Consider the following 24,199-nt stretch of genomic DNA (forward strand, 5'->3'; position numbering starts at 1 on the left):
GCTTTATAGTAGAGCTTGAAGTTGGGGAGTGAGATCCCCCCTACTTTATTCTTCTTTCTCAGGATTGCTTTGGCTATTAGGGGTCTTTGGTGTTTCCATATGAATTTTTGAATTATTTGTTCCAGTTCATTGAAGAATGTTGCTGGTAGTTTCATAGGGATTGCATCAAATCTGTATATTGCTTTGGGCAGGATGGCCATTTTGACGATATTAATTCTTTCTAGCCACGAGCATGGGATGCGTTTCCATCTGTTAGTGTCCCCTTTAATTTCTCTTAAGAGTGACTTGTAGTTTTCAGAGTATAAGTCTTTCACTTCCTTGGTTAGGTTTATTCCTAGGTATTTTATTTTTTTTTGATGCAATTGTGAATGGAGTTGTTTTCCTGATTTCTCTTTCTGTTGGTTCATTGTTAGTGTATAGGAAAGCCACAGATTTCTGTGTGTTGATTTTGTATCCTGCAACTTTGCTGTATTCCGATATCAGTTCTAGTAGTTTTGGGGTGGAGTCTTTAGGGTTTTTTATGTACAGTATCATGTCATCTGCAAATAGTGACAGTTTAACTTCTTCTTTACCAATCTGGATTCCTTGTATGTTTTTGTTTTGTCTGATTGCCGTGGCTAGGACCTCCAGTACTATGTTAAATAACAGTGGGGAGAGTGGGCATTCCCTGTCTAGTTCCCGATCTCAGAGGAAATGCTTTCAGCTTCTCGCTGTTCAATATAATGTTGGCTGTGGGTTTTTCATAGATGGCCTTTATTATGTTGAGGTACTTGCCCTCTATTCCCATTTTGCTGAGAGTTTTTATCATGAATGGATGTTGAACTTTGTCAAATGTTTTTTCAGCATCTATGGAGATGATCATGTGGTTTTTGTCTTTCTTTTTGTTGATGTGGTGAATGATGTTGACGGACTTTCGAATGTTGTACCATCCTTGCATCCCTGGGATGAATCCCACTTGGTCATGGTGTATGATCCTTTTGATGTATTTTTGAATTCGGTTTGCTAATATTTTGTTGAGTATTTTTGCAGCTACGTTCATCAGGGATATTGGTATGTAGTTTTCTTTTTTGGTGGGGTCTTTGTCTGGTTTTTGTATTAGGGTGATGTTAGCTTCATAGGATGAGTTTGGGAGTATCCCCTCCTCCTCTATTTTTTGGAAAACTGTAAGGAGAATGGGTATTATGTCTTCCCTGTATGTCTGATAAAATTCCGAGGTAAATCCATCTGGCCCGGGGGTTTTGTTCTTTGGTAGTTTTTTGATTACCGCTTCAATTTCGTTGCTGTTAATTGGTCTGTTTAGATTTTCTGTTTCGTTCTGGGTCAATCGTGGAAGGTTGTATTTTTCTAGGAAGTTGTCCATTTCTCCTAGGTTTCCCAGCTTGTTAGCATATAGGTTTTCATAGTATTCTCTAATAATTCTTTGTATTTCTGTGGGGTCCGTCGTGATTTTTCCTTTCTCGTTTCTGATACTGTTGATTTGTGTTGACTCTCTTTTCTTCTTAATAAGTCTGGCTAGAGGCTTATCTATTTTGTTTATTTTCTCGACGAACCAGCTCTTGGTTTCATTGATTTTTCCTATTGTTTTATTCTTCTCAATTTTATTTATTTCTTCTCTGATCTTTATTATGTCCCTCCTTCTGCTGACCTTAGGCCTCATTTGTTCTTCTTTTTCCAATTTTGATAATTGTGACATTAGACCATTCATTTGGGATTGTTCTTCCTTTTTTAAATATGCTTGGATTGCTGTATACTTTCCTCTTAAGACTGCTTTTGCTTCGTCCCACAGAAGTTGGGGCTTAGTGTTGTTGTTGTCATTTGTTTCCATATATTGCTGGATCTCCATTTTGATTTGGTCATTGATCCATTGATTATTTAGGAGCTTGTTGTTAAGCCTCCATGTGTTTGTGAGCCTCTTTGCTTTCTTTGTACAGTTTATTTCTAGTTTTATGCCTTTGTGGTCTGAAAAGTTGGTTGGTAGGATTTCAATCTTTTGGAATTTTCTGAGGCTCTTTTTGTGGCCTAGTATGTGGTCTATTCTGGAGAATGTTCCATGTGCACTTGAGAAGAATGTATATCCTGTTGCTTTTGGATGTAGAGTTCTATAGATGTCTATTAGGTCCATCTGCTCTACTGTGTTGTTCAGTGCTTCCGTGTCCTTACTTATTTTCTGCCCAGTGGATCTATCCTTTGGGGTGAGTGGTGTGTTGAAGTCTCCTAGAAGGAATGCATTGCAGTCTATTTCCCCCTTTAGTTCTGTTAGTATTTGTTTCACATATGCTGGTGCTCCTGTGTTGGGTGCATATGTATTTAGAATGGTTATATCCTCCTGTTGGACTGAGCCCTTTATCATTATGTAGTGTCCTTCTTTATCTCTTGTTACTTTCTTTGTTTTGAAGTCTATTTTGTCTGATATTAGTACTGCAACCCCTGCTTTCTTCTCGCTGTTATTTGCTTGAAATATGTTTTTCCATCCCTTGACTTTTAGTCTGTACATGTCTTTGGGTTTGAGGTGAGTTTCTTGTAAGCAGCATATAGATCGGTCTTGCTTTTTTATCCATTCTATTACTCTATGTCTTTTGATTGGTGCATTCAGCCCATTAACATTTAGGGTGACTATTGAAAGATATGTACTTATTGCCATTGCAGGCTTTAAATTCATGGTTACCAAAGGTTCAAGGTTAGCCTCTTTAGTATCTTACTGCCTAACTTAGCTCGCTTATTGATCTGTTATATACACTGTCTGGAGATTCTTTTCTTCTCTCCCTTCTTATTCCTCCTCCTCAATTCTTCATATGTTGTGTGTTTTGTGCTGTGCTCTTTCTAGGAGTGCTCCCATCTAGAGCAGTCCCTGTAAGATGTTCTGTAGAGGTGGTTTGTGGGAAGCAAATTCCCTCAGCTTTTGTTTGTCTGGGAATTGTTTAAGCCCACCGTCATATTTGGATGATAGTCGTGCTGGATACAGTATCCTTGGTTCAAGGCCCTTCTGTTTCATTGTATTAAATATATCATGCCATTCTCTTCTGGCCTGTAGGGTTTCTGTCGAGAAGTCTGATGTTAGCCTGATGGGTTTTCCTTTATAGGTGACCTTTTTCTCTCTAGCTGCCTTTAAAACTCTTTCTTTGTCCTTGATCTTTGCCATTTTAATTATTATGTGTCTTGGTGTTGTCCTCCTTGGATCCTTTCTGTTGGGGGTTCTGTGTATTACCGTGGTCTGTTTGATTATTTCCTCCCCCAGTTTGGGGAAGTTTTCAGCAATTATTTCTTCTAAGATACTTTCCATCTCTCTTCCTCTCTCTTCTTCTTCTGGAACCCCTATAATACGGATATTGTTCCTTTTGGATTGGTCACACAGTTCTCTTAACATTGTTTCATTCCTGGAGATCCTTTTATCTCTCTCTATGTCAGCTTCTATGCGTTCCTGTTCTCTGGTTTCAGTTCCATCAATGGCCTCTTGCATCCTATCCATTCTGCTTATAAACCCTTCCAGAGTTTGTTTCATTTCTGCGATCTCCTTTCTGGCATCTGTGATCTCCCTCCGGACTTCATCCCATATCTCTTGCATATTTCTCTGCATCTCTGTCAGCATGTTTATGATTCTTATTTTGAATTCTTTGTCAGGAAGACTGGTTAGGTCTGTCTCCTTCTCTGGTGTTATCTCTGTGATCTTTGTCCGCCTGTAGCTTTGCCTTTTCATGGTGATAGGAATAGTTTGCAGAGCTGGGAGGAGTGACGGCTGGAAGAACTTCCCTTCTTGTTGGTTTGTGGCCCTCCTCTCCTGGGAGAACAGTGACCTCTAGTGGCTTGTGCTGGGCAGCTGCGCGCAGACAGGGCTTCTGCTTCCTGCCCGGCTGCTATGGAATTTATCTCCGTTGTTGCTGTGGGCGTGGCCTGGTTCGGGCAGCTACTCCAAAATGGTGCAGTCGCGTTGGAGGGGGAGCGGCTGGGAGGCTATTTATCTCCGTAAGGGGCCTGTCTGCTCCCTGCAGCCCAGGGGTTAGGGTACCCAGAGATCGCCGGATTCCCTACCTCTGGATTAAGTGTCCCGCCGTGCCCCTTTAAGAGTTCCAAAAAGCACCTGTCAAAACAAAACAACGACCACAAAAAAAAAGAAAAAAAAAGTTGGCCACTCGTTGTTCTTTATTCTTCGGCGCCAGTCTCAGGCATCTGCTCACTGGTCTTGCTGCCCTGTTTCCCTAGTATTGGGGTCCCTATCCATTTAAGACTTCCAAAAAGCGCTCGCCAAAACAAAACTGCAAAAAAAAAAAATGGTCACGCGCTTTTTTTATGTCCTCCGGCACCCAGCCTCCGGTGCCCGCTCACTGTTCTTGCTGCCCTGTTTTCCTAGTATGCAGGGCCCTGCACTCTGGCCGGGATGGCTGGGGCTGGGTGTTCGGCAGTCCTGGGGTCCGTCTCCCTCCCGCTCTGCCTATTCTTCTCCTGCCGGGAGTTGGGGGGATGGCCGCTCGGCTCCCACCGGGCCGGGGCTTGTAATATTACCCCTTTCGCGAGGCGCTGGGTTCTCTCAGGTGCGGATGTGGTCTGGATATTGTCCTGTGTCCTCTGGTCTTTATTCTAGGAAGGTTGTCTTTGTTTTATTTTCATAGATATATGTGGTTTTGGGAGGAGATTTCCGCTGTCTACTCACGCCGCCATCTTCCGCCCCTCTCGATGGTGGACTCGTCTATTTTGTCTTATACAACTACTGCAACACCTGCATTTTTCTTCCTATTAGTTGCATGAAATATCTTTTTCCATCCCTTCACTTTTAGTCTGTTTACGTGTTTGGGTTTGAAGTGAGTCTCTTGTAGGCAGCATATATTTGGGTCTTGTTTTTTTATCCATTCAGTGACTCTGTGTCTTTTGATTGGTGCATTCAGACCATTTATATTTAGGGTGATTATCGATAAGTATGTACTTGTTGCCATTGCAGGCTTTAGATTCATGGTTACTAAAGAATAGCTGTATCCTAATAGTCAGAACTCATAATTGTAGGTGACCAAAAAAAAGTGGGATTGTGGGGAAAGTATGTTGTTGCTTATGCAACTAAACTGCTAGAAGACTTTGGCTAGAGCTAACAGGACTGGAACCTGGGGCCTGAATATTAGGATGCTTTTTCCTCCTCTTGTCTGAGTCTGTTTGTAGGTTGATTTTATTCTTGCTAGAGAATCTGTACCTGTAATGTAAATTCTGTCAGTAGAGGTGGAGCTCCAGTGACAGCTCCAGTAGGTACTGAGTTGATGTGTGTTGGATAAATAATCTTTTCTGCAAAACAGGGTGGGGATGCTGCCCATGCTTACTCATTGTTTAGAGAACAGTGAAAGTGGCCCTTCCTCACCAGTTCCATCTTAATGAATCCTGCTGAAGAACTCTGCCTACATTAGGCAGTTTCTATTACTAGGGAATTTTGGATTGGCAGCCTCCACAAAAGCTATATGGTTTGAAGGAGCCCTTTCCAAAACAAGAGGTGCTTCTCTGGGTAAACATAATTGGCCACAGCATTTCATTTTATAAGATGTAGAAATAGAGGGTCTCAGAAAGGGTAGACACATTGACCAAGTCACAGATAGGAACCTGATTTTAATTGATTCTTTGGTTTATGTTATTTTCACTTTGCCACCACATTGTAATAACAGGAGCTCATCGAAGTGAAAGTTGGAACTGGAATAGAGTAGCATGGCAGGATGATATTCTTTCTTCAGAGTGCTTGACCCCTTGAACCTTCCTCAGTGTGGTATTGGTGTTCACAGATGCTGAGCTGTTCTAAGAACCTCTTGCTAACTCCAGATAGGAGATACAAAAGAACCAGACAAAATTTTGTTTTCCTTTCTGAGTTATTTTGGAGACAGATGAAAGATGGAGACATTCTTCTTTGTAGAAAAATGAAGTATTTTAGGCTACTAAATAATTTCAATAGAAATTTTTTTCTTTCCCCCCTTTTTTTTGGCTGCCTGGTTTTCTAAACTATTTTTTAAAAATGTGTAAGAATAAAATACAACTGTCCTCAGGACTCAGTGAATGTGAATTTGATTGTGCATGTTTGCAAACAGTCCTTGACTAACTGTAATCATTTTTGCTAAGTGGTAGATGTAAGAGTGAATTTTTTTAAAGAAGTAATTTGTCATAACCCAACTCAGTCTTCTTTGAAGGAAGGCATATGAACGCTAATATTGCTACTGCATTTGGCTCATTGCAAAAGGTGCGGTACCCAAGATTGGAAAGCTACTTTCAAATGTGCCCTTACCCCTCAGGGTGTTTTCTAGGAATGTATTTGATAGCATGTCTTTGTAGGATAGTCTTAGAGTTTGTCTTCTGTAATGAGAAAGAGATTAGTCAGTATTTGGTAATGTAGCAAATGACTAGCTGGAAAGAATCTGTGTTAAGAATTTTAAAAAATCTTACCTAGATGCCAAGAATGGAACTTGCAATGTGGGAGGCTTTTTGGGGTAGAATGACCAGAACTGCTGTTTGAGACTGTGGAAGCCAGTGATGCAGTGGTTTCAGCTCTTGAAAAATCAGTCTTCATGAATCTGTATGTCTTATATATAGTAGACGTTCATTTCTTTTAATATGATAAAAAACATTAAAAGAAGTGCAGTTCATCATAAGTACTGAAAAATGAGCTGAATTACATAAGATTCTCAGTGACTTTTGGGCATGTTATTTTTTAAAACACAGTAACAGAAACTAATTCTCAACTCCCTTTTAAAAAATTAGTTCTTTCAGTGGCTCAGTGGTTGTCAGCCTTTTTTTGGTCTTCACTTCACTAAGGAGTAAGAGTTAAGAGAAGTTCCTGTGGTGGGGAGGGTTGGTGGTGGTGATTATGCTGCTTGTGAGCAGTACATAGTTAGAAAAAACTTTCCACTGAGAGTTACTGCTAGTTGTTGGGTATTGTGGAAAATGCTTAGTCTTGAAAACAAAATGACCCTTGTTTTTATTATCATTATTACTATGGCATTGTTTCCATTTTCATATTTGTGTTTTTTTATTCTAAACAGGCAGAGCTAAGTGATGGACATTTTTAAAGTTTGGTCACTTGTAGCCTAATTATAACACAAACTAAAAACATTTAAGAGCAGATGTAATCATTAAATTATAACTTCCCTCCTGAATATATCTTTACTTTTCTAGAAATCTTGTAGGCAGTTGTTTTCTAGACAATTTTGCAAGTAAGCTAAATTATCTGTTTGTTTTTGATATAGCTGTATCATTTAGAGCTGTGAAATATACACAAATTTGCATACATTTCTTTTTCTTTAATATTTTAGTTTTCTCTGAAGATGTCCTAGCTTTCTTTCTAGGAATCTTTAGTTGGGTGTGGAATTACTTTATTCTGGGGTCATTATAGTCTTCCCTAGTAGTTCTAGATAGACTTGCAAATGTCATATTAAGTAACTAATCCATTCCATTCTGGGCTCTCTGTATCTGCAGTTAGGTCCCTGAGAGATCTGTGGCCCTGTATGGATGCCAGCTACAAAACCGGTCTATGTGCTTATCTCCAGGGAAACTGGAGATCTCTTCTGAGGTTTGGGAATGTGAGGAGGGGTTAATTGCAGCTTTTGGTACCAGTTTACCCTCCTGCTCTTAGGTACAGAAAGCTAATTGGTACCAGGTCTAGGGGCTGCGCTTAACCCCAGTCTATCATCACCAGACTTATGACTTAAGGTGGTTGGCCACTTCCCAGACTCTTGAGGTAAAAGTTCCTCCTTTGTGCTCCCATAGAAACCCTGCCCCCATATCATACCCTAGTATTGATTTCTGTTTGCCTACAATCAGATGACTGAGTGAAGAATCAGTTTCCACAAAGACCAAACAGGTCTTTGGAATATCCAGTTGAAGAAATCTAAATGATACATATATTTTTCTTTTTTGAAAAGAGATCATCAAGTCATCATGATCTAAGGCCAAAAACAAACAAAAACTTGGCTTGGATTGACTGAATACCATTATTAAAAGTAAATATGGAAAATGAACCAGACCATGAGAAGGTGGAACAGAGCCTCTGTGCCAAGACGACTGAAGAAGAACTGAATAAGAATTTCAATCTAGAAGCTTCACTTTCAAAATTCTCTTTCATGGATCTGGACAAGGAACTGGAGTTCAAAAATGATCTGGTAAAAATTCGACTTGTGTCAAATGATGATATTTAACTAAAATGTTGGTTAGGGTGTAGTTTTGGACCCAAGACCTAAGTCTGTGATTTTTGTGTGGGTAACAGGAGTCTCTGTATAGTTTTATGTGACACCACTCTTCATTTGTATAGTTCATTACAGTTTATGAAATACTTTACATGTTTTCATTTGAGCTTTACAACACTCTGATAATCCATTTGGTAGAGGAAGAAAGAGAGGTGCAGCTATGTTAAATGACTTCTCCAGTTCATAGAGTTAGTAGTAGGTTTAGAATTCTTGTGCAGTGTTTTTTTTCCCCCATTGATGTGGTACTAATAGGTTTTTGTGACCATGAGAATATTCAATGACAAGTTGTTTGACTTAATCAAACAACTCTCACTAGAATTGATGAAATAACTAAGAAGTGCAATGTCAAACCTTTGTGTATTGCTTATGTCTGAACTTAGAAAATTAGGGCTTGTCATATGACATTGGTGTTATGTCATGTTTAAGAAAGCAGGTGCCAAAGTCCTTCAACAGAAGCTTTCTGGAAAGGGCTGTCAGGATGGTGCAGTCAATACATATTTGTCCTTGATAACCACTGAATATGTGGGTAGAAAAGGAAGCAATTCTGTAGTCTTTTGACCTGATGCTTATTACCTTGGATTATTGAGTTGGTTGTCTGTATGATCAGTTTGGTGGTATGTTTGTCTCTTAATAGATAGTGGTTCTAATCAATTAAAACACCCTCATCATTTTAAGAGGGAAAGAAGCATTATGTGAGCATTAATTTCTTTTCTTGATTTAGATTGATGACAAAGAGTTTGATATTCCTCAAGTTGATACTCCTCCAACGCTGGAAAGCATACTAAATGAAGTAAGTATATATTAATGATCACTATCATTTCATGGCATTGATTTGAGTTCTTCTGGGTTAGTTGTAGTGTGTGTGTCTAGATCTGCACTCTCCAATATGGGTGCAAGTAGTCCCATGTGGCAACTTGAATTTAAATTAAATACAGGTAAATAAAAATTAAAAATTCAATTCCTTAGTTATTCAAGGAGCATTTCAAGTGCTGTAGAGGCACATGTGGCTACCATAGTGGGCAGCATAGAGACAGAATGTTTCATCTGCTGCAGAAAGTTCTGCTGGACAGTGCTGATCTAGACTGGGAGCTGCTCCAGGGCAGAAGCCATGTCTTGTTCATCTCTGTGCCCAGTACAATGCCTCATACTTGGTAGATTTAAAAAAAAATGTTTTATTAAGTGAGTTAAAATACTGAATTCATGTAACTTTGAGATTTTTATTATGTTTTGATACTGTTATCTCTACCAGTGATATTCAAATAGCTCATCCTCTGATGCTAAAGAACAACCTTGTAATGCATCTCTTCAGCTCAGTCTTCTTGATCTTTTAAAAACTTAGCACTCCCCTTGGAGGTTTTTTAATATATTAATTTATTTCAGCTCTGCAGTTGTGTTTTTTAAAAGGTAATGATGCAAAGATTCCCCAACAGAATGCCCACTGATCCCATAGCTCTCAGTGAATTGGGCCTTGGTCTTTATTATTTACTTATACTTTCAGGGTTATAGTCCACAATTTTTAGGATGCAAACTACTTTTTATGAATTGTATCTTTAATTTTTCTTGTATAACTCATTTCTATTTTTTATATCAGTTTGATGTTGCTGTTACTTTGAATATATTTTAACTTTAAAAAATGTTCTGATCTGTTAAGACTTAAACATTTTTAATTTTGACAAAGAAGGCTTTGGTCAATGAAAAAATATCCTGCTACAGTGATATTTATTTATTGCTTTCTAACATAAAATAGATCTTTTATTTAAAATAAAGAGATTAATTTTAGTCAATTTTGTTAATGTGGTCTTAATCACATCCAGTTATTTTACTCTAGTGAAATAAAAATAGTCTTGGAGAACTGTAGAAAGCCCTATTTGTATAATAATGGCAAAGAAAATGCTCATATGAGCAAGACTATATATAGTTCATAATGAAGGACAACCATCTTTGCACAATTTACTTATCTGTGAGTAATAATAAGTATAATCATTAGTGGTTTCCTTAGAAGATAATACTGTTATCATCCCCAGTAGTAGTTTGAATGCCTTGTTATTTGGGTCATAGTGTTAGATGTTGGGATTATAAAGGGCTATATGATGGTCTCCCACTTTGAGAGAGAAATGGAACTGAAATTGGTCAGCCTTTGTGTCTCCAGGGAGCTAGGCAGGTGGATAAGTGAAAGTAAAAATAATCTGAGTCATATAGCATAATAAAGATAATAAGGGGGAAGAAGTATTAAAGAAAATCATTTTTTAAAAGAAAAAAACAAAAGGGCAGAAGTAGAAAATGTAAGTAAGCACTTGCTCCAGGATATGTGGGTGCATATGTATTCTATAATATTAATTAATATAAACCTGAAGAGTAGCTGAGAAGAAATGGACATCCAAGATACTTTACAGAAGGGAAAGTTAGAGATTACTGAGACATTGTAAATGTCAGAATTTAGGACATGAAATAATGTTACTAGGCCTTGTCATCTTCTACAACTGTGCTGCCTCTGAGGTTTTTAATTTTGAAACTCCATTCTTTAACCATAATACCCCTCTCTCCCCTGACCATTCCCTTATTTCCATCAAACATGCTCTTTGACCTCATCCAGACTGTCTCTTGATCCTTTCTCATCTCTGAGTCTCTGAGAGTAGAGTTGGCTTCAGTTCAATGCTATTGTTGGACTGTGCAGCCTGAAATTTCTTTTAAACTTGTAATTGATGTATAACATACATATAGAAGAAGTACACAGATCCTAAGTGTAGAGCTTGGTGAATTTTCACCAACCGGATATGCTTTATAACCAGAATCCAAATATAAAGAAGATATAAAACATTACTACCACTCTAGAAACTTTTCTTGTGCCCATTCAGTAGCAAACCCCAAGATAATCACTATCCTAACTTCTACCAACACTGATTAGCTTGTCTGTTTTGAACTTTATATAAATGGAATTATACAGTATGTGCTTTTTTGTGTCTGACTTATTTTGCTCAGTGTTATGTTTTTGGATTCATTCATATTTTGCATATAATTGTTTATCGATTGCCATTGTTATATAAATTCTTCATGTGTATACCATTATTCACTCATTTTCTTTATGGGCATTTGTGTAGTTTCCAATTTTTGGCTACTATGCACTGCTAAGTGCTGCTGTGAATATTCTTATTCATGTTTAGATATATACACATACATATTCTGTTGGGTATATACCAAGGAATAGAATGGCTGGTTTTCAGATGTCGGTATGATCAGCTTTAGTAGATGCTGCCACAGATTTTTCAAAGTGATTGGAATAATATATATACTTCCAGCAGCAATATGTGGAAGTTCTGGGTACCCATCTTCATCAACTTTCAATTTCTCCTTCACTTTAGCTATTCATTCTTACAGCATAGATTTAATCTGAATTTCCCCTAAGACCAATGGAATTGCCTACCTTGTCATAATTTTTGGTCATTTGAGTATGTCTTTTGTGAATTGCTCTTTCATGTCTTTTGTCCACTTTGCTATTGAATTTCTTAAAAACCAATTTTTATGAGTTTTTTTAATGTGATGGTTATAAGCCCTTCATTAAATATATGTATTGTAAGTATCTTCTTGCATTCTGTGGGATACTTTTCCACTCTTAATTTTTTTTGATGAGCAGAAATCTTACTATAGTTCAGTTTATTAAGTTTTTCCATTATAATTTTTTGTTTGTCCTATTTAAGAAAATTTTGCAAATTTCAAGGTCATGAGATGCTCTTTGTTTAAAAATTTTTATTGTTCTACCTTTCACATTTAGGTCTGCAGTTCATCTGGAATTTTTTTGTGTATAGTGTGAGGTATGAGCCAGCACCATTTACAAAAGTATTTTTTTCTGTGGTGTTACTTTTGTTTTAAATTGGGTGATCATATATGTGTGGGTCTGATTCCCTTGGTATTTCTATACTTGTCCCAATATCACATTTCAATGTTTGAACCTTTATAATACGTCTTGATATCCAGCAGTTCCAAAGTTTCTAGCTTTGTTGTTGTTCTTCAAGACTGCCTTTCTTATTCTGGTCTTTTGCTTTTCCTCATTAGTTTTAGAATCATTTTATTAGTTTACACACACACACACACACACACACACACACACACACAATTTGATTATGTAGACTTTACATATCAGTTTGGGAGAATTTATATCTCTACTGTATAGTTACTAATTTTGAATTCAGCCTTATAACTCTCAATTTTCTTCTTTCACTTTTTCTTTCATAAATGAAAGAAAGCTTTCAGCTCTGGTTTAATTTAGCTTATCTGTTTTCTTTAAATATGTCCCCAGGCTGCTTAAGAAAATCAGATAAGATTCTCATTGACTCTCTTGCTTAATCAGTCTTTGGTGCTGCAGTTCTAATTTCTGAATTCTTTTCCATTCCCTGCAGTAGTTGTTCCACTCTCATATAGCTTGCAAGTAACAGATGATGTCCTTGCTATCCCCTCGCCCTGTTCTTAGTGGAGTTGTATGTGGAGCTGTCTTTAAAGCAATTTGAAGTACAGGCCTAAACCTCAAGAGAAATGTTGATTCTGAAGATACAGATTTTGGAGTCGTTAGTATGACATGGTACTTGAAGCTATAGATATGGATTAGCTTGTTAATATAGAAAGTGTGTGAAGTAGGAAGAGAAGAGAGCTAAGAGTATAATCCTGGGGAACAACATCATTTAGAGTTTGGTCTAAGTTAAAAATAGAACATGACTGATAGAAGAGGCCACACAAGTTGGAGGAGTACCAGAGAAAGAGAGGTGTTGTAAACTGAGGGAAGAGAAAGTTTCCAGAAGTAGGGAGTGGCCACTAACGTTAAGTGGTGCACAGAGGACACGAGTATCCTATCTGGAAGTAAACCCGGGAATTTGGCTGGTAACTTCAGCAAGGGTAGTAGTCAGCAGCTAGTAATGGGTGGGGAAAGTGGAATGACAAGTATGCACTGCTCTCTCAAGAACACTGGTGGCAAAGGTTAAGGCAGAAGGTAGAAAGTATTATCAGAACATTTTTCTTTAATGTCTGTTGCTCAGAACCAACTTGTTCAAGGCTGAACTCATTCTGCTTTATCTTCTACTATTCTTCTGCTTTCTTGTCTCAGTAGCATCACCTTTTGCCTACTTGCTCACGCTGGAAACTTTGGAATCTTTGACTTCTCCCTTACCTCCCTCCACCCCACCCCCATTTAAAAGGTAACCAGGGAATTTGGATTTTATCTCAGTAAGGTCTATTTCATTATTCCTTCTCTTGATGTCTTCTGCTGCATTTCTAGGCTGGGCTCTCCTCTCTTTCCTGGACATTGCACTCACCTTTTTACTGGTTCTTAATAGCCTCCCTGCCTTGTTCTCCTCTCTCCCCTTATCCATCTTCATACTGCTGTGTTTAATTTTCTAAAGCTTGGTTCCCATCATGGGTGTCCACATCTTAAAAATCTCAGTTGCTTCCCATTGCTTGCTCAGTTGCTTTCCCATTAATTCATTAAATAAATGAGTACTGATTGTGTGTCAGGCATTGTACTGGGCACTAGGGGTACAGTGTGGACAAGAGAGATATGGGTCTTTGCTGTCACCCAGCTTAATAGAATATAAGGCTTTTTACAAGTCGAGTCCCAGCTAATCTTTCTAGGTTCACCTCCAACGCCTGCTCATATACTCTAGTCATTCTGGACTACTTTTCCATGGGCAAAATCTATATTACGAATTCGCTGTGTTTGCAGATGCTGTTTCCAACCCAGAATGCCTTTCTTCTGTCTGCCTGTCTTATTTTTCATGGTATATTGTAGTCAGGTGGTGTTTTCTTCTAATTAGCTCTCAGCTCTTGTTAACTAGTAAAGCATGCATTCAAGTTTGAATTTTAAGAAATATTCTGCAGCTAGCAATGATCTATATAACTGCTACTGCTTCTTCCTGCTGCAAGAATGAATTATTGGACTGAAAGAGCATATCTGCCTTCAAAGAAAGCATATCTGTCTAGAGTTGGGCTCTCCTCTCTTTCCTGGGCATTGCACTCACCTTTTTACTCATTCTGTACTATGCCTCTCTGGTCAATAACAGTGCACGGAAAAGAGGTAAAAAGCAGAAATAAGCATGTGAGTGTTTTGGAGAAACCCATTAAGGCCTATTAGACTTACAGAGTATTTGGAATTTTGAGTTTATTGATCCATATTGTTCCAATTTAGACTGATGATGAAGATGAGTCTTCTGTTCTGGAGGACCCTACATTGTTAAACATTGATGCTATTGACTCTCACTCCTATGATACGTCATCTGTGGCAAGTTCAGATAGTGGTGACAGGACCAACTTAAAAAGGTAAGTGTTCATTTAAGTCACACTTGTATATGGTTGAAGTATTTAATCATTTAAAATGTAAAATCTCTTTAGGTACAGTATGGTCTGCTGAAGCCCTGCAGAAGAAAAAGAGGCCCACTTGGGTAGAAGTAATATTCTTATTGGACCCTACAGATTTTGGCACTGTTGGTGGGAGAGGATAAAAAGGTAGATGTCATGACCACTGCCTTCTGCACCCCCAGTAGGAAGCCATAATAACAGCCAGAGATTCCTGGGAGCAGGAGAGCCCTTGGAGGGAACAGATCAAACCTGGCATAGAGTGTGTGGTGGAAACATGGGGCTTGGTTTATCTCCCCACCTTCTGTTCCCTGCACTCCCCACTCCCTTCTTCCCACTCTAAGGTCAGCCCCAGCATTCCTTCATTCCCTTGGAGTGGATTCAAAGGAGAATCACAAAGATGATTAAAGATTTGGGAAAAGGACTTCTAACCCTAACAAACTTCATTTTGGCTGTTTTTCACCTTCCAAATTCTTGGAGAGCACATGAAAAGGAAAGAGAAATGAAAGAAGCATGTAAAATACTTTATTAAATTCATGTGTATATTGAATGTTGATAAAGTCTGTATTTTTCCTCTTTTCTTAAATTTTGCCTGTATCAGTAGTCTTCAGTTCATCAACTCTTACGGGATAGCGGGCCATGCTGGTCATATTAACCTGTTCATCAAAAATAGATAACTATTTAATTAGATAAAAATAGATAATTTTTTCAGCTTTTTTGATATGTAATTGACAGATAACACTGTGTAGATTTGATATACAATGTGATTCTTTTTTTACTGAAGTATTGTTGATATATAATCTTATATTGGTTTCAAGTATACAACACAGTGATTCAACAGTTACTCATATTATTAAACCTTCACCCCCACTAGTGCATTTACTATCTGTCAACATAGGAAGATGTTACAGAATCATACAGTGTGATTCTTTTACAGGCATATGATTGCCACAATAGGATCAAGTTAACACCTCTGTCACTTCACATAATTACCATTTCTTTTGGTGGTGAGAACATTTAAAATCTCTCTTAGCACCTTTCAAGTATGTAATATATTGCTGTTAGCTATAGTCACCATACTGCACATTAGATCCCATGTACTTATCTTATAACTGGATGTTTGTATCCTTTGACCAACATCTCTGCATTTTCCCCACTCTGGCAGCTACTGTTCTACCCTCTGTTTCCATGAGTTTGGCTTTTTTAGATTTTGTATACAAGTGAGATCACACAATATTTATCCTTTACTGTCTGATCTATTTCATGTAACATAATGCCCTAAATTTAAGGGCCATCCATGTTGCAAAGGCAGGATTTCCTTCTTTCTCATGGTGGAATAATATTCTGTATACACATAAATACCACACCTTTCTTCATTCTTCTTGGGTTGTTTCCATAATCTTGGCTATTGTGATAATGCTGCAATGAACACTGGAGTGCAGATATTTCTTTGAGATCCTGATTTCCTTTTCTTTGGATATATACATAGAAGTGGGTTTACTAGCTCATGTGGTAGTTCAGTTTTTAATTTTTTGAGGAACCTCCATACTGTTTTTCATAGTGGATGTACCAATTTACATTCCCACCAACAGTTACAAGGATTCCCTTCTCTCTATATCTTCACCAGCACTTGTTATATCTTGGTTTTTTTTGATAATAGTAACCCTAACAGTATGAGGTGATATCTCATTGTGGTTTTGATTTGCATTAAGAATCCCTAGTGATTAGTGATGTTGAACATCTTTTCATGTACCTGTTGTTTGTTTGTACATCTTCTTTAGAAAAACATGTATTCAGGTCCTCTGCCCAGTTTTTACTCAGATTGTTTTTTGGCTATTGAGTTGTAAGAGTTCCTTATACAGTAGTTCTCTCTTATCTGTAAAGTGTATCTTCTAAGACCCCCAGGGGATGCCTGAATCTATGGATAGCACTGAGCCTTACACACACTATGTGTTTTCCTATACATATTATGATAAAATTTAATTTATAAATTAGGCACAGCAAGACATTAACAATTATTAATAAAATAGAATAATTATAACAATATACTGTGATAAAAGTTATGTAAAACTGGTCTCTCTCTCTCTCTCAAAATATCTTATTGTACTGTACTCACCCTTCTTATGATATGAGATGACAAAATGTCTATGTGATTAGATGAAGTGAGGTGAATGATGTAGGCGTTGTGATGTAGCATTAGGCTACTACTAACCTTCTGATGATATGTCAGGAAGATTATCTGCTTCCAGACCATGCTTGACCATGGGTACTAAAATCCTGGGAAATGGAAGGATGGATAAGAGGGGATTACTGTATATTTGAGATATTAACCCCTTATCAGACAGATGGTTTGCAAATGTTTTCTATTTTGTAGGCTGCCTTTTTGTTTTGTTTTTCCTTTTGCTCTGTAGAAGCTTTTTAGTTTAATGTAGTCGCATTTATTTACATTTGCTTTTTGTGTCATATGTAAAAAACTGTTGCCAAGATAATGTCAAGGAACTTTTCCCCTGTGTTTTTCTGCTAGGAGTTTTATGGTTTCTGGTCTTATGTTTAAGCCTTGAATCCATTTAACTGTTTAATTTTTGTGAGTAGTGTGAGATAGGGGCACAATTTCATACTTATAAATGTGATTATTCAGTTTCCCAGCTCCATTCCTTGGAGAGGGTATTCTTTCCCCATTGAGTATTCTTGGCTCCTTTGCCAAGTATTAGTTGACCATATATGCAAGTGTTTATTTCTGGACTTTCAGTTCTTTTCCATTGGCCTGTGTGTTTATTTTTATGCCAGTACCATACTGATTTGATTACTATAGCTTTGTAATATAGTTTGAAATCAGGAAGTATTATGCCTCGAATTTTGTTCTTGTTTGATTGTTTTGGCTCATTGGGGTCAGTTGCATTTCTATACACTAACAATGAAACATCTGAAAAAGTAATAAAACAATCCCATTTTCAGTAGCATCAAAAACAATAAAATACTTAGGAAAAGGTGAAAGAGCCACATACTGAAATTTATAAGACATTGATGAAAGTGATTGAAGAAGACACAAATGGAAAGATATCCGAAGTTCGTGGATTAATATTGTTCAGATATCCATCCTACCCAAAGCCATTGATAGATTCATTGCAATCCCTATCAAAATACCAATGGCATTTTTGACAGATACAGAAAAAACAATCATGAAATTTGTGTGGAACCAAAATTACTGAAATGTTTTTGATGATCTGGTCACTACCTTCTTAAAAAATACAGTGTTTTCTTTTTGCCTACATAATAATGTAGCATCAGTCTGGACCCTGCTTACCATTTTGACCTAACCTCTAAACATTTCCACTCCTGTCTTCCTAGTCCATGCCTGTTGCATACTTACATTCCCCACATGCACTGTGTGCCTTTACATCTTCATATTTCTACTTGTGTTTTTTTGTCGCCTGACAAACATCTAGTTATCCAGTGAGGCCAGATCAGATGCCTTGTTTTTTCCATGATAACCCCCTAATAAATAGTATTAAACTTCTTTATTTCACTTCTATAGTACTTTGTTCATTTTTATTTTCTGACATTTATCCTTTAAGGTGAGTTACTTACTAGTCCTTCTATTTAGGCTATGAGGTCCTTGAGAGTAGGAACTTTGACTTTCTTATTTTTGTATTTCCAGAGGATACTTTTAGTCACACAGAGTAGATGTTCAATATTTGGTAAAAGAAGAGACATTTTTGGTAAGAGATGAATAGGGTAAGTGAAAGGAGCTTTTAGTAAAAGCAGCAGAGAATGAGTAATGAGTGGGGAATTTGAGGTGTTTGGTTGAAGAGTGAGAGGGTGGTTATAGAGAGGAGGGCAAGAAGAGTGGGCAAGGGTGGATAGCAGGTAGGGGTAATGTGGGCATGTAGGGCAGGAGGAGTGCTCTACAGGCAACCTCTGGTGAGTTGCAGAACCTCTTGCTATATTAGGTGGGCAAGAAGCAGTTTGGATCCATGAAAAAGGAGTAGTGGCTTTATTTTCAGGCTTGCTTTCTGAGGTTTGGTGGGTTTAGTACATCTTAATGTGGTGCTGTTAGACTCCTTTTACCTCTTGTAGAACTACATACAGTGTTGTTTTTTGCTTTTCTTTTATGTATTTTTATTTCAAAGCTTTGAGACCTGACTTTTCAATTTTTTTTTCTTTCATTAAAAATTTTCCTTCTTTTTCAGGAAGAAGAAATTACCTGATTCTTTTTCACTCCATGGATCAGTTATGCGGCATTCACTTTTGAAGGGAATTTCTGCCCAGATAGTGTCTGCAGCTGTAAGTACTTTGTTCTCTTCCCTCGGCTTTATAACCTGCAATGGCATAATATAGTAGGAATGAGCATAGAACAAAGCACAGTACTTCTCTTGGCCCGAGGCTTAAGAAAAATAGAATCTGGCTTTCATGGGTTTTGTGTGATTATTTTTGACTTACAAGACATGGCTACACATCTTGACATAGAAATTAGTGCAGCCATGAAATAAAGGTCTACTCAGTGTCTTGGGTGTGCCTAAATGAAATTTGGAAGCAAGCCTCAAAGAGACATTATCTGCCTTTTCTTAAATTCCTTTTTGGTTTAGTTGCCATCTTGTGTATTTGCTTGAGGTAGAGTCCTTGTTTTTTTAGTCTTTTCATATGGAGAAATGATTGATCAGAATCCTTTACAGCTGAGTGATTTGTTTTTTATAATTCACAGAAGTCTTTTCATATTCCTTAATTCATTTATGCTTACAACTTTGAAAGTAGAGAAAGCCATATCCTATTTTACAAATGAGAAGTCAGGCTCAGAGAGGTGATTACATCATTGGGTTAGGAGATAGCAGAGCAATTACTCAAAATTGGGGTTTCTGGCTCTAAGTGTAGTGAAATGGAGCTGGTATTGGTGAATGTGGCCAGTGTATAATGGCTGGAAGAGAATATTTGTGGTCGTTTTTGAAAATGATTTAGAGCACTAGGTTAAGGCAAAAATATTTAATAGTCTGTCAAGACAGTAGATGCTGAGTCTGGAGTGTTTTATCAAATTTTCCTTTAATCTTTTTTTTTTTTTTTTTTTAAGATAATTATTTTTTTTATTGAAGGGTAGTTGACGCACAGTATTACATTACATTAGTTTCAAGTGTACAACACAGTGATAAAACATTTATATACATAATTCTAGGTTCCAGCTATCACCCTACCAAGCTGTTACAATAACTTGACTATATTCCTTATGCTATACATTGCATCCCGGTTACTTATTTATTTTACCATTGGAAGTCTGTCCTTTTTTTTTTTTTTTGTGAGGGCATCTCTCATATTTATTGATCAAATGGTTGTTAACGACAATAAAATTCTGTATAGGGGAGTCAATGCTCAATGCACAATCATTAATCCACCCCAAGCCTAATTTTCGTCAGTCTCCAATCTTCTGAGGCATAACAAACAAGTTCTTACATGGAGAACAAATTCTTACATAATAAATAAGTTACATAGTAAACAGTACAAGGGCAGTCATCACAGAAACTTTCGGTTTTGCTCATGCATTATGAACTATAAACAGTCAGTTCAAATATGAATACTCATTTGGTTTTTATACCTGATTTATATGTGGATACCACATTTCTCTCTTTATTATTATTTTTAATAAAATGCTGAATTTTCCTTTAATCTTTAAGCCTATAATTTTATGTAGTCTTTCAATCTAAATTTTCTGAATTCAATATGTAGATCCTGTAAATAATAATAATGACAAATTCATAATGACAGACACATCATTTGATGTGTTTTTATGTTCTTTTCATGGAGTTTAATTGGATTTTGCATATTCAAATTGGATGAAGCTGGCTCTTTCAGGAAGTTAAGAGATTGATACAGAAGTGGCATCATGACATCATTAGTGCATTGCAGTTGTCACATTTGTCAAAGAATGCTCTTATTACAGGAATCAAAAAAAGAGAAAGAAAAAAGAAAAAATGTTCTCTGTGGGCAGTTGGTATACCCCAAGCCAGCTCATATATCATGAATTCAGTATTAACAGATAGTCAAGCAATGGAGGAAACCTGGGCAATTGTCCTTCCTCTTTTAGGTGGAGAGTAACTTATATTTGCTATAATGGGAACCACCTGTTGAGGATTATATTTCCATGACGTTTTTGAATTTAATCCTTATGTAGGTGATGAAATTCATTCCTTTCAAAATCAAGATGAACCATAACAGTCATTTGACCCACCTGTGCAGTTTTAAAAATATTTTGAATAATGGAGACTGAACTAAAACTCAGACACTGAACCATGATTAGATAAATCTGTTATTTAAAAGGGGGTTTCTCCTCTCTCTTGAAGAGGAGGGGAAAATTCTAATAAATCCCAGAGTGTTTGCATTCTATTCTTCCTTCGTTACTATGGCTGAGCTCCTTTGGTATGCTGAAATGAAAACTCTTTTCCTGTGACAGTCTTCATACTCTGCTTCCTAATTTTGTATTACCAGCTCAATTTAAATTGTATGCTTTTCTGTGATGGTTGGTTTATTAATGTGTAAAACTAGTTATATTTTTGGATATCTCTCCTGAACAGTTGTTTCATAATGCCTTCAGCCATGTGGATAGTGATGTTATTAGGGCTGCCTAAGGGCCTTGATCACTAGGGCTTTGTAGTCCACACATGGTGTCTTACCAATGGTTTTCAGCCCTGGACAAGTTCACTATGGATTCAATGAGACTGAAAAATGACAGTGGAACATTCTTGGGGTGAAAGGGTTTATACCCAACTTTATTCCCATGGTGGCAGGGCAATCACTAGAATCCCGTCCACTCAGAGTGAGTCTGCATGCAGCAAGCCACTCTCTGCCTCTGGGCCTCTCTGTCCCTGCAGCCGTCTCAGTCTCTCTCCTTGGCACTGTCACCACTCCAGTCTCTGCTCTTCTGCAGCCTTGCAGCAGCCATGTGGCCATGCCACTGTGTCGCCCAGACTGCTGTGTGGAGCTCTTTATATAGAGTCATTAGCAATGTATTGCCACATATGTGTAGTGAGCTAGCCTACCATGGCCGGGTAAGAATCCTGGCCATAGAAACCTTCACTTTATCCACACATGGAGAACACTTAAGAGAGATGAAAGTTTTGGAGTTGTGAATCTTGTTTAATTTTGGACTCCTCAAAGTAATGTGACATGAAACTATATTTTAAATTCAAATTAGATCATTTTTTAATGATCACCTAAGACAATAGAGATCCCTTAGCACGTGTTTTTGCAAAATGTGTCCAACGCATAAGAATCTACTGGGGTGATGGTTAAAATGCAGTTTCCTGGACACCACCCAGAACTGCGGAATTGGAATCCCTAGTAGGGTAGCATAGGGATCTGTAGTTTAACAGGTATCCCAGGTGATTCTAATGGACCCTGGCTTTGGAGAGTCACTACCTTAAGATGTTGCAACACCAGAACTAAAATTCTATAATTTCTAAAGTGCTTACCACATCTGTGTTTTTTTTAGCTTTTAAAATTAGCTGACTTCTGATTTTTCATTATTCAGGTTCCATTTTAAATGTAGTTTATGTTCTTCATCTGCTGTCTCATTTTTTTCCCTATCTGGAATACAAATCAATCATTTATTGACTAAGTATTTATTGTGTGCTTCTTAATTGTCAAGCATGCTGTTAGGCATGCTTTACACACTCATGTCCACACACAGTCTGCCATCCAGAACATTGTGCATAGCAGCCTTGGGGATTGTTCTTCCTCACATTCCTATGCACTGGAGTAAGATTCTTTAGTTAATTCCCAAGAAGCTCTATAAAGTTACATAAAATAGACTTTGCCTTCTGATAGATTATAGTAACTAATTGACCACATTGACAAGGACAGACATTGAAAAGAAGTGTAGAAGTGATATAAAGAGCCTGGCTTGGGAACTGGAAGCCCTGAGTTAGAGACATAGTTCTACCACTTACTGAATAATCTTGGGCAAGTCAGTTCAGCTCTTAAAGACTTCTGTTTTCTTAATCTGGAAAATCAGGAGAATATTACCTGTTTTATCTCTCTCCAGATTTGAGAATCAAATAGTGTAATATATGTATGTGATAGCTCTTTGATACTACAGTGCTAATTGTTGTAAGCTCTTATTATTTAAAGCTATAGAAGCGTCCACTAGATACCCTTACATTTAATTTGATCCTGAGGACAACTGAATGAGGTAGGTAGGCAGTATTTGCTATTTCCTTGAAGAGATGAGGAGACTAACACCCAGAAGGGCGGGTGTTTTTGCTACTGTCAGACAGTTCCTGGTAAGGAGCTGGGACTAGCACTTTACTTTTGGTTTTCTTATGCCTGAGAACTGACTGTCCTCTGCTCAGGTTTTATTTAGGAGTTACTGGATAATCTGCTGGATAGGCACTCCTATTTAAAGAGTATCTTTACCATGTTTCCCTTTTTAAAAATCTTTATGCACTCTTACCATTTTGACCCATAATACTTACAGTTTATTCACATTATTGAAAATGTAAGCTCTTTCCTCTCTTTCCTGAAGCATGTGTTACAGTTCATGAAATAAAATGATCTTTTCTCATGTTCTTTATATTTTGTTGCTATAGACAACTTCTGTAGTTTCTCTTAGTTGGGGACAAGAAATGAAGTTCTACCTCTTGTCTGAATTGATTTGGATCAAATTTATGTTAAGAGAGGGTCTTAGACAATTTTCTGTTTAAAAACGGGAATATCTTTTCAAATACTTTTTTTTTTCAATTTCATTTAGGATAAAGTAGATGCTGGCTTACCTACAGCAATTGTAAGTATACTTTCAATAATCCCTTAAAGGTAACTTTCTATTTGATTGGGTTTTCTTAGACTTATCATTCTAATGTTCAAAGTTTTTACATAAATTACTGTGATAATAAATGAATAAGTCATTTACTGCCACTAATCAGATTTAAAACTTATCCACGTTGAATATTCTCTTTCTTTCTAATGTGTTATTACTCTTCAGGCTTTTGTTTGAAAAGTATATTATGGAATAATGACTAGCCTTTTCCAGGTTTATTTGTATGTGGTACTATCCTGTCCAAATGAAGTTGGTCCTCTGTAATTTGGCCTCCCTTTGGTTATAGGGAGTGGAAAGCAGTATTTGGTAAAATCACTTTCTGCTAAATAGTACATTTAACAGCCCTGAATTCCATTGCCAAGCCTGTGAAATAGTAATCTGTGGAATGATAATGGAGAACTGGGGGATATTGAAAGCACACTAGTGCCTCCTTTTCTCAACTACTTCCAGCTGCCTCCTGTAGCTCTCTTACTAGTAAATTGGTGAGGAAATGGGCTAAATTTTGAATATTTCTGGTGCTCTGTAGTTCCTGTGAATAAACTGGAGAAGAGCTTTCTATCCCAAAGTGGGCTCTGGGTAGTATGAGTGCCTCTTACTTTGTCTGGGTCCCTGAATTAAAAAAAAAAAATTGCTTTAAAGGAAGTTAAGTGTTTCTGCCTTTAATGTTGAACATATGATATTTTGATATTGTTACCATTACAGTAAATTTAGAGGGATTCCTAGAAATGTCCTGAGTTTCATTTCCTGTTTTGCCTCCTAGATGAAATTCTCCTAATTTGTAATAGTTGGTATGTCATCTGGTGCCTAGAGGAAAGACCAACAAATTCAGCTCTGATTATCTTGAGATGCTTGATGTAATGTCTTAAAATGT

At 37.3% G+C, this 24,199-nt stretch overlaps 1 protein-coding gene across 4 annotated transcripts in view; it reads left to right on the forward strand.

Annotated features, from left to right (window-relative positions):
* VPS8 (VPS8 subunit of CORVET complex) overlaps positions 1 to 24,199 on the forward strand; it is a 331,520-nt gene that overhangs the window by 13,632 nt on the left and 293,689 nt on the right. For all 4 annotated transcript variants that reach the window (XM_057500758.1, XM_036875334.2, XM_057500761.1 and 1 more), the window contains exons 2-6: positions 7,875 to 8,111; positions 8,917 to 8,985; positions 14,365 to 14,495; positions 18,722 to 18,815; positions 23,263 to 23,295. In XM_057500758.1, the coding sequence (XP_057356741.1) occupies positions 7,959 to 8,111; positions 8,917 to 8,985; positions 14,365 to 14,495; positions 18,722 to 18,815; positions 23,263 to 23,295 (480 nt within the window). In that variant the 5' untranslated portion in view covers positions 7,875 to 7,958. The remainder of the gene's footprint in view (positions 1 to 7,874; positions 8,112 to 8,916; positions 8,986 to 14,364; positions 14,496 to 18,721; positions 18,816 to 23,262; positions 23,296 to 24,199) is intronic.

This window comes from Manis pentadactyla, chromosome 1 (genome assembly GCF_030020395.1).
Source record: "Manis pentadactyla isolate mManPen7 chromosome 1, mManPen7.hap1, whole genome shotgun sequence".
In the NCBI taxonomy this organism is placed as follows: Eukaryota; Metazoa; Chordata; class Mammalia; order Pholidota; family Manidae; genus Manis; species Manis pentadactyla.